The following is an 11,398-nucleotide window of genomic DNA, read 5'->3' on the forward strand; positions in this document are numbered from 1 at the left end:
ACAGGGCTGAGGTGTCTTCAGCCTCCTCTCCCCCCAAAAAACTTGAGGGTCTGGGCCTCACTGGGGTGAGCAGCACCAGGCCTTGCTGCCATGAGCCTCAAAGCCTTGCTTATCAGTGGCTTCCAGTAATATCTTGCTGCAAAAAGCCACAGCTGCCACGCAACCCTGCAGGGTGCTCACAGGGGCACTGCTCTGTGGGATTCTGCAGCTCAAGGTACATCTCACAGGCAGGCAGGCCTTGGAAGGCAATTTGGGCAGCATCAGCAGAGAAGACCACATCTTCAGACCCTCCAAGTGTCCCTATATTCCAAGGACAGTCCCAGATTTACAGAAGCCATCCCAGTTTTTGATTTGATCCCAGAATGTCCTGCTTTTCCTTAAGACGTCCCCAGAGAACTGTTGGAGGGTATGGAGTTATCCAGCCCCAGAGTCATCTTAAGGTAGCCCATTATAAAAAGGTAAAGGGACCCCTGACCATTAGGTCCAGTCATGACCGACTCTGGGGTTGCGGCACTCATCTCGCTTTATTGGCCGAGGGAGCCGGCGTACAGCTTCCGGGTCATGTGGCCAACATGACTAAGCTGCTTCTGGCAAACCAGAGCAGCACACGGAAACACCGTTTACTTTCCCGCCGGAGTGGTACCTATTTATCTACTTGCACTTAGACATGCTTTCGAACTGCTAGGTTGGCAGGAGCAGGGACCGAGTAAAGGGAGCTCACCCCATCGCGGGGATTCGAACCGCGAACCTTCTGATCGGCAAGTCCTAGGTTCTGTGGTTTAACCCACAGCGCCACCCGCTTCCCTTAGCCCATTATAGGGAAGTTTTATAAAATAATTAATTTTTTAAATGTTTTTATATATGTGGGAAGCTACCCAGATAGTAAAGTTGTTATTATGGAATAGGATGTCCCTATTTTCATTGGGAGAAATGTTGGAGGGTATGCATCTTTGATTCACTACCAATAAGATTTTTTTGGTAATGTAATGAAATCTTCATGTGTGTTTAAGAGGAACTACTATGCCCAGGCAAGTGTGCTTAAGATATCAGTTTTAATATTTCTTACTTATGGCTGGATCATGCCCCATAATTCCCTATTTGTATTTTATTTCTCTTTCTGGGCCATTAATAGTTGTAAGCCACTATCATTTTGTCAAGTGCCTTCTTTGCCTTCCTTTTTTTAAAAAAAAGCTCCAATATTGCTGCCACTGTAACAGTTTCTGGTCCTAGATGTGATATGATTTTTAATTGTATTTTTAAAGATATGCCCTAGACCGCCGCAGTGAAACTTGGGAGCCCCCTGTGCTAACGTCAATGTTTTCAGTTACACCAGACACAGATTGCAAAAAATAAAAACCTCCCCGCACAAGGCTTTCTAATGAACAGTGTTCTCCTTTTTATTTTAAGCTAACAATTTCTCCTTCCTTCCCACCCAGGAGCCTCTCTATCGAGATTTACAAAAGCAGAAAACAAACCTGCCTTCTGCCCCCGCCCCCTTCACTGGTAAGAGAAAAAGTTGCCGCGGATGATAAACTCAACGCCAACACAACCATCCAATAATCTCCGTATCCACAAGAGCCAATAGCAAGCCGGCTTCCTCACATTTTCGCCTCCCCCCCTTTCCAATGCACGCCCTCCCTGCCTCTGACGTCACTTTTCACCAAAGGCAGCAATAGCAACTTGGCGTCGTTGCTGCACCGTCCCTGTCTTGCGTAACAGGGGCGCGGAGCTGCCAATCAGCGACAAAGAGCCAATAGAGTCATTCTTGCTGAAGGAGCGAGCCGGCGAGAGGGAGCTCACAGCTGCTGGCAATGACAGATGACTTTGGACTCGGGCTCTGCAAAATGGCTGCTGATGACGACAAAGGAGGAAGGTAACGTGAACAACGTGTCCCGCTCCCACCAAGACGGGTGATTGACGTGCTGCTTTGTGAATAAAGAAGGGCAGAATTAGGGCAATCTGGATTATTGTTTTAAGAAAGCCTGAGGTTGGTGCCTCTGGGTTTTCTTTTGGTACTATATATGCCCAACACTTTTATTTTATTTTTTGGTGCTTCATAAATAATTATTTACTTTCATTGAAAGTAAGCACAGTGATACAAGAAGGTCAGCGAAGGAATAAAACTAACAATCTTTAGGATGTTGAATGTTTAGGTCCTTAATTATATCATACGTAGCTTTTCCTGTGGCATGCACATTGAAACTTTATTTACTTTTTTAAAGTATTCATGTGTGCTTCCTCCACAAGGAACTTATTTATTATTAAGGTGTTGATACGTTTTCCTCACAAGGTAACAAGAAAGAATTCTGACATTTGTCTGGGCAAATATTTACATAACAGCTTTTAAGGCATAAGCAACATTTCAAAGCAGTTTACAGTACTGTTAATATTAAAACAATATTTGTTTACTTATTTTTAAAGTTACTTCCTGTGCAGAGGTTGGAGACTAGCAATGCAGTCCTATGCAAGGGACTCTGAAGAAAGTCATATTGAGTTTAGTGGACTTTCTTCCAAGTAACTGGATACTGTATATGAGTGCAGCCTAAAGAACTGAAACTGTTGAGAGGAGCCACCTTGAGGATTTTTCAGCCTTGTGCAACCCTGAGACAAGCTTTTTTCTTAGTGTACCTGGAATGGTTATATAACTCTTCAGGTTTCTGCTCTCTTTAAATTTTGGTTTATTTCTAAAATTTCAATCACACACCTTCAACACCCAAATGTGGCCCAGGGTGGCATACAGTGATGATAAAATATAATTAATAAAGGTAAATCTCTTACAGCACAATTCAAGGAATGCAAACTCAGAAGCTTCACTGCATTCCATAGGGCCTACCACTACCAGGTTGCATTCCTATGCATGTTTGTTTACCAGGTAGGATGACCTACTGAAACTTACTTTTGCATAAACATGCTTTAAGATTTGGCAGTGCAGCTACAACCTTACATTCCTTTGAGCTCTGGGACTTGCATAATGTTTAAAATCCTGTTACTCAGTTGGCCTTTTCTTCTGTAAATTTATATACTAACCGTAAATATTTCCAAGCAGTTTACAAAACAATAAAATATTAAAAACTTAAATGTAAAGTGAAATAATGATCAATAAACAGCAGAATAAAAGGGTTATTCAAACCATCTCATACAATGCTGGATTTGGTTACTAGTTCCTGATTTCTTATTTGCTCAGAGTTTTAAACACTTTTTAAAAAGGAAATGTGATGTATCCCTCCAAACCCAAAATAAACATCAGAATTCCCTGAATCTTATTTCTCCATGACTGGGGGACTCCCTACTTCGAGTACAATAATAATGTTATTCAAACAAATTTATTTCACTTGTGAAACGCTCATAAATGCCTGATAACATAATAAAGACCATATGAAATAAGCAACGGGGAGGGGCATCCCAAAATCTGCTGTAGGCCAGCACAAATGATACACCAGTGCATGAGGGACAGGTATCTACAAGATAATGTTGGATCCTGCCTGACCCAGAACTCCTTGTGGGCAAATGCCTCTGTCAAGGGCACCAATAATTGCAAGAAGGAAAAGAACTGATGTTGGCCACTCCAAAATAAGCATTTGGCCACTTTATTTTGGCCCATGAATGCATTTGGAATTTTGTGGAGAGGGTCCTGGGCACAATCTCCTCTAGTCACATCCTTCTCTGTAAAATGCACCACCTCTGGACAGAAAGAAAGCACACACATAATCTTTCCTGGCTCTAGTAGTACTAAAATGGATCCTAGTTGCACAGGACTTACATGGAGGCTTCCCACCACCAAAAAACCCCCACCCACTTTCAAATTAAAGCTTGGCTGGCAGCATAGTTGAAATGACTGATCCTTTGCATGCCTACCATTAGTCAAAAACATTGATCCAAGGCTTCATGGATTTACACAGAATCACAATAAAACCACCACCAAGTCACTAAATACATCTGTGAATACCAGCATGACACATGATATGGTGGTGGTTTGGAGGGATTGCTTGCAAAAAAATTATAAGGATCCATGTGGATTCATGTTTTTTTCCATCATAGTGCCGGAAAGCAGCTTATCTCTGATTTTTACAGTTCATGATCTGTGATTGATCCGGGGGATGACTCATGAAAAAGGAAATGTCATGGTAATGCCAAAACAGGCAAATTAATTTTCAATCTCTGTGTCTGTATGGAACAAGCGCAACAGTCATTTGATATTCATTAACATGTATTAAATGGTGTGTAGAGTTTTTTAATGTATTTGCACAACAGTGAGACCGCAAAAATGTTTCAGTATTAAACTCTTATTTTGTGCAGTTATAGATTTGCCATGGACTGTAAGAAATAGCTCTTTTAGAATAAAACAGGCCATGCTCATAACCATCCCATTGTTGTGCTTTATTCATTATGCTTTTTGTTCAAAGCTTGCTACATTACTAAACAAAGTGTTATTAGATTACTGTCAATATATGTACATTGCAGACAATTTTCCAGTTGTGTTTGCCTCCAGGTGAATACAAACTTATTGTGGGCCTCTAGAGATTTTGATTAGTAGAATATTTATCTTGTTGAATCTGCAAGAATATGAACAGATTTGTTTAATATTCCTTTTATGAAAATTAACAATAATCCTGGAGTGAAAATTCAGGTTTTTGTGAAATGCTTGTTCTTTTTGCTTGTTCTAGAATAAGTGTGAAAGATAAAGCTATACTGAACTTAAAGAAGTTTGATGTTGGAGACAGATTTTCCCATATAACACTTCCAAAAGCCTCTGTTCTTATTCCGCTGATGGTTAAAGATGGAAAGCTGTGGGTTCTTTTCACTGTCAGATCAATGAAGGTATGAAAATCTGGGAGAAAAAACTTCCACAACATGTAAGGTTTGCTGCGAAATATATTGCCTAGTGTCTGTGTGTGAGAAGAGAGAATGCGAGTAGTATGTAGTCAAATCTCTCAATTGTATGTAAGAATAGCTGGATCAGATCAGTGCCCATCTTTTTTCTACCCATTTTCTCTATTCCATGCATGATTCTATACACTTCTTGGAGGTACAAATATTTCAAATCATAAGGGTTGAAAAATTTCCCCTTCCATCTCTGCAATTTTATATCTCTCCTTCCTTGCAGAATTTAATCTTCCATGCATAACAATGCATAGTGTAACAGTTGAATAAATTCATTAATCTAGTATGCATGCAAAATATCAGTTGCAAACTATTGCCAACATAGGTTTTTATGCAGAGAGATTGAGAACCATATAGAAGACTGTAACGTATGACTTGTAACGTACAAGTTGTTTAATAAAAAAATGGGGAATCCTGATATGTTAAGAACTGTCTTCTAGGATCATATGTTTGTCGCTTAAAATAATTACTTAACAAGGCTGTTCTTCCAAATCCTAGCTGAGAAGATCCCCAGGAGAAGTGTGTTTTCCAGGAGGTAGAAGTGACCCAACAGACAGAGATGAAATAGCAACAGCTCTCCGTGAAGCCAAGGAAGAAGTGGGGCTCCATCCTGAACAGGCTGAAGTCATCTGTAGGCTTCTACCTGTAATAGATAAAGTAAGGTGCATTTAGATAAAGTATAAGGTACTTGCAAGCATGGGTACCTATTTATCTCTGACCCTGGGTCCAGTTCTTTCTCCTGCTCCTTCCTTCCTGCACTTAACTTGGGGTTGGATTATAATAACAGGAGGAATGCGGGTGGTGCTGTGGGTTAAACCACAGAGCCTAGGACTTGCCGATCAAAAGGTCGGCGGTTCGAATCCCCGTGACGGGGTGAGCTCCCGTTGCTCGGTCCCTGCTCCTGCCAACCTAGCAGTTCAAAAGCACGTCAAAGTGCAAGTAGATAAATAGGTACCGCTCCGGCGGGAAGGTAAACGACGTTTCTGTGCGCTGCGCTGGTTTGCCAGAAGCGGCTTAGTCATGCTGGCCACATGACCCAGAAGCTGTACGCCGGCTCCCTCGACCAATAAAGTGAGATGAGCGCCGCAACCCCAGAGTCGGTCACGACTGGACCTAATGGTCAGGGGTCCCTTTACCTTTAATAAGAATTTTATTATCTGTACTCTGACCATCTGACTGGGTTGCCCCTGCCACTCTGGACAGATCAGTTCTGTTAACTGACCTCTCTGGTTAGGGTTTAGGAGAGAGTCTCTGAATCTGCACAGGTAGCCAATATGGTGTGCCCCACAGTGCACCATGTGGTGGAATTTGGGCTCTCAAATTTCAGTGGTGCCCTTTGCAATGCTAAAATTCAGTGTGCCCCCCTCCCATACTCCGTTCTGCAGCATTGTTGTAGAGCCCCCCCTGCAACGTGTCACCCAAACCGACCACAGCACTCTAAAACCACTTGAGCTCTACATGTTGCCTCAGCAAGCATGGCCAGTGGCTATTTAAGAACTAAAAAAACTTTTAGGGCTGATGGGAGTTTTGGTGCAGTATCTGGAGGCAAACTGGTAACCCCTGCCGTCCTTCTGTTTTCCACTGATATTTGTAATGTTTTGCCCTGACTTTTAGTTGCTTTAAAGAGCCAAACCTTTTTTTTTTCCTTTTCAGACTCGTTCTTTAGTAACTCCAGTTGTCGCCTTCATAGAGGATACATTCCAAGCCCATCTTAATCCAGAAGAAGTCAGTGATGTGTTTTCAGTACCATTGGAGTATTTTATTAGGCCTTTAAAGCACACAGGCATTCCCAAAAAAATGGGCAACGTCGCTTATTTATTGCATTCTTTTGAATATGATGACTTGGAACGCAATACTTCATTTCGAATATGGGGACTCACAGCACACTTTGTGTTATTCCTTGCTCTTGCAATTTTTAGAGAAAAACCAACATTTGAAGTTCCGTATGATCTTGATAACTGGAATTCTTCAGTTGAGAACTATTTCATAGAGTTAATCAGTATGGTGAAAAGCAAACTTTGATGTATGGAATTGTTTCTCCTGTCAAAACTTATCCTGCTTATAAGTTCGGCACACAAGTTGCTTCAAATATATTCCCTTAAATTATATCTGTAAATTATATTGAAGTATGCCATTTTATGGGTCCAGTATTGAGTAAAAATATCTTGATATAGGATGATATAAAATAAAATGCACTGATCAGTATTTTTTTCATAAAATTTATACACTACTTGATTGTAAAAATAAAAAGCAGTTTATGAAAAGATAAAACAAGAAAATCAATAAAAAATACAGTCATACTTTAGAACATACAAATGTTAAAATTACCTCATTTTTTTCAGCATCTGGGTCTAAACAAGAAAGTTGTGTCACATACTCCATTGGTCTACTCTGTATCATAAGGAACAAAAATTAAATTCTCATCCATTTCTCTGGCTGCTATCCTTTGTACACTTTGGCACAAGTGCCATTGAGCTCAGTAGGGCTTGCTTACGAGTAGACAAACTTCTGACTTGGGAGTGCGATATGACAATTTCTACATATTGTCAACATATTGGCATTTCCCCTCTTTAAATGCCATGGAAGTGACAACCAGTAGAAAATTATAGACTTAGATACGTTTTAAAGTAGAGACTTGCAAATTTCACGATTGATATAGCCCATTGTTAGCTTGTCTGTCACTGCTTGTATAATATGTAGAAGAGAAGCTGGGAGCCTGAATAATGTTTGGGAAATCTACCTTCATTTCCTGGTGTGGGTCCTAGATGCAGGTTAATATATATTAAGCTGCTGGCTTTCTCTGTACCTCACTTCCAGCTTGCAAAACATAGAGGGGGGCAATCTGTTATTTGCTTACAGATGGGATACAAGATATATATGTTTGTCTTAGCAGGTCTGCAGATCGGACAGAATTCCATTGTCCCATCTGCTGGAGACCTCCTGTGCTAAACATACTTCTATACTGTTTGTATTCTTTGTGAAGACAAATGATTCCTAACAAATTTGACTGACCAATACTGGTCATTGACTACAGTAAAGATATTGAATGCTTTATTGACTGACCAATTTACAAAATAAATAGGAGATGGCTCGTGACTGTTGGATTAAAATGAGGTTTATGAGATCACTTCTCACTTTCTCATGATGCGAAAACTCATGGACATCAACTGAAGCTGAATGTTTAGGACAAAAAACCAAAGTATTTGTTCACACAACTCATAGGTGTGGAATTCATTCCCACAAGAGGCAGTGATGGCTACCAACTTGGTTGACTTTAAGATTCATGGCTATCAGTGGCAACTAGCTGGGTTGGGTATGCTCTGTCTCCATGGCTGGAGGCAGAATGCTTCTGAATACTAGTTGCTGAAAACAGCAGGAACGGAGAGTGCTCCTGCACTCGGGTCCCGCTTGCGGGTTTCCCAAAAGCATCTGTTTGGCCACAGTGAGAGCAGACTGCTGGACTAGATGAGCCACTGGCCTGATCCAGCAGGCTCTTCTTATGTTCTTATTACTTGTTTCATTCTCAACCTCACCTGGCTTTGAGGATAAAAAGAAGTAGCTTCATGCACTTGATCATTGAAGAAAGGATATGACAAATAAACTACATTTGCAACTTGAGGTACATCACCAGGCATAGCTGGGCTTGCAGTTTTGCTTGAGGCCTCTGGGTGGGGCAGTTAGACATTTAACATAAACAGTAATTGTACTTTTAAACACCTATGTTTTGTTGCTTATTGATTCAAATTTATGTTACTTGAAATAAAGAATAAAACAATTATTGGTGAGTCAGTGAGCGAGTGAATTCTTTAGGGATCTGGCTGGATTATTCACACTTAAGAACTTGAAAGGTTCTGTTCACCCACATGTATCTTATAAGTATAGCGTATGACAAAGTCCCCCGTGATATTTTTGCAGAGCAGCTGGTAAAATGTGTACAAGATAAGGTGAATTTGTAGCTAGTTGACTGACCACACCCAAAGAGTACTCACTAACAGTTCATCATCATCCTGGAAAAATGTGACAAGTGAGGTACCACAGGGTTCTATCCTGGGCCCACTTGTTCAACAACTTTATACATGACATGGTTGAAGGTATTGACAGGATGCTCATCAAGTTTGCAGATGACACCAAACTGGGAACGGTAGCCAATGCTACAGAAGACAGAATTGGGTTTCAAGATGACCTTAACTGGAGAACAGGGCCCAAATTAACAAAATGATTTTCAGTAGGGACAAACATAATAACCAACTGCACAAATTTAAGATGGGGGACACCTGGCTTGCCAGTAGAACATGTGGAAAGTATTTAGTGGTCTTAGTAAACCACAGACATGCAGCAAAAAAGGCAAATGCTATTCTAAGCTGGATCAGATCAGAGCCAAGTCACTGGGTGACAGGAGTTACTTAGCTTCCCTAACCAACCCCACATGCCACTTTCCCAATTTAAATATCCTCCCATGAGGGAACACATAGGTACCTATATGCGTAAAGGTAAAGAGACCCCTGACAATTAAGTCCAGTCGCGAACGACTCTGGGGTTGTGGCGCTCATCTCGCTTTACAGGCCAAGGGAGCCGGCATTTGTCCACTTCCGCAGATTGTTTTCCGGGTCATGTGGCCAGCATGACTAAGCCGCTTCTAGTGAAACCTGAACAGTGCACGGAAATGCAGTTTACCTTCCCTCCGGAGTGGTACCTATTTATCTACTTGCACTGTGTGCTTTCGAACTGCTAGGTTGGCAGGAGTTGGGACCAAACAATGGGGGCTCACCCCGTCATGGGGATTTGAACCGCCGGCCTTTCGATTGGCAAGCCCAAGCAGCCCAGTGGTTTAACCCACAGCACCACCCACATCCCTCACCTATGTGCATAGCTTATAGGTTTTTCATTGTGGAAAAATATAGCTTCGGGGGAGCAATATAGGGCTGGAAAGCAGTGCAAGGGAAATAAAGTTAAAATTGCCCTCATCCAGCATCAATCTAACCCCCTGGTTTGGGGGGGGTTTAAAGTGGGAAATTGATCTCCAAATGTCATGTTAATTTAGCTCTACAATGAGGAAGAAAACATCAGAAAGAGAGGCAGCAATAACAAAAGTTTGAAGGTGAGCAAATGCTGTTACATAGATGTAGACTTCATTATAGTTGTGTGAGAATTAAAGCAGGGATGGGGAGCTTATAAACAGCAAGATGATTTTGAACTCCAACTCACATCAACCACAGCCAGCATAACCAATGTTCAGAAGTGATGAGAATAGTAGCCCAACAACATGGAGGGTCACAGGTCTCCAATCCCTGGACTAAAGGGTTGCATCAAAATCTTCACGGAAAAGGTAAGGTTTGAAGGAAAGTCACTATAATGAGAAAAATAAACAGGCTATGTCTTAATATATAAAAAAATAGTCCAGTTTTTATATATTTGCGTCAGACCAACATGGCTACCTACCTGAATCTAGACTATGTCCTAGCTGAAGTTCATCAGAAGACACTTTTCTGATAAAAGTTTTGAGATTTTTCTGAAAAACTCCTAGAACAGGAAGGCCCTTTTGCATAATTGTATCCAAATGTTCTCCACGATGATAATTATTTTAAAAAAACATTTGATGCTCATTATTCTCCTTCCATGGTGTTGCAGAATGATGCTAAGTCTGAGACATTGTGGAAGATACAAAATGGAGACCATGTTGCTAGTACAATTGGTACTGCTGCTAAATACAGGTAGATAAGAGACTATTTGTACACAGTTCTATGATATTCGAGGAGAAGAGCTATTACCGTATCTTCCTCTTTTGGATATTCAAAGGTATACGTCAGTATGTACATGCCATGTGTACGACTGCTTGTTAATCACACTCTCGGGAGTTTTCAGACCAGCCTCAATGAATTTCCATGCTGGAAGTGTTCACATAAAAATTGCAGAGGTTATATGACATCACCTATTTATTGAGTCTTCACCCTTTCCTTGTAGAAGTTATGCAACATTGCCCGCTCCTGGTTGTTATCCCACACCTTCCAGTTCTGTACTGATGGTTTTTATGGTTAGAAAAGTGGAAGGATAATTGCACTAGAAAGTTTGTGATAGCAATCACTGCTTGCTCAAAAAAATATCCTGAACAGAAGGACCCTCTGGGTATAATGGGGGCGGGGAGTTTGAATCATTTTGTGTGTGTGTTTTAATTCCTTCTTTATGAAAAGTGATGATACTTAGTTTTGCAGAAACATAAGAAGGTCCATCTAGTTCAACATCCTAGTCTCACAGATGCCTATGGCAGGGTCTAAGGGCAACAGCACTCTTCTCACCTATGATTCCAGGCAACTTGTATTCAGAGGAATACTGCCTCATCCTCCATCAGTCTGTCTAATCCTCTTTTAAATCTCTTCTAGTTTGTGGCCTACATCTCTTACATCTTGTGTGAAGCAGATTCCATAGTATAACCATGTGCTGTGTGAGGAAGTTGTTGCACCATTGTGTTTTGAAGATGGAGTTGCATGCCTCCAATACCTATGGGTATAATATACCAGAT

The 11,398-nt window shown here is 41.1% G+C and overlaps 1 protein-coding gene across 1 annotated transcript; it reads left to right on the top strand.

Moving 5' to 3' along the window:
- The first annotated feature begins 1,639 nt into the window (after positions 1 to 1,639).
- NUDT7 (nudix hydrolase 7) lies at positions 1,640 to 8,666 on the top strand. The gene is made up of 4 exons (XM_083629834.1): positions 1,640 to 1,873; positions 4,665 to 4,818; positions 5,380 to 5,538; positions 6,535 to 8,666. The coding sequence occupies exons 1-4, from the start codon at positions 1,812 to 1,814 to the stop codon at positions 6,901 to 6,903; spliced, it is 744 nt and encodes a 247-aa protein (XP_083485960.1). The 5' UTR covers positions 1,640 to 1,811; the 3' UTR covers positions 6,904 to 8,666.
- Positions 8,667 to 11,398: the final 2,732 nt, after the last annotated feature.

Source organism: Podarcis filfolensis (genome assembly GCF_964270895.1).
Source record: "Podarcis filfolensis genome assembly, chromosome: 8".
NCBI classification, from domain to species: Eukaryota; Metazoa; Chordata; class Lepidosauria; order Squamata; family Lacertidae; genus Podarcis; species Podarcis filfolensis.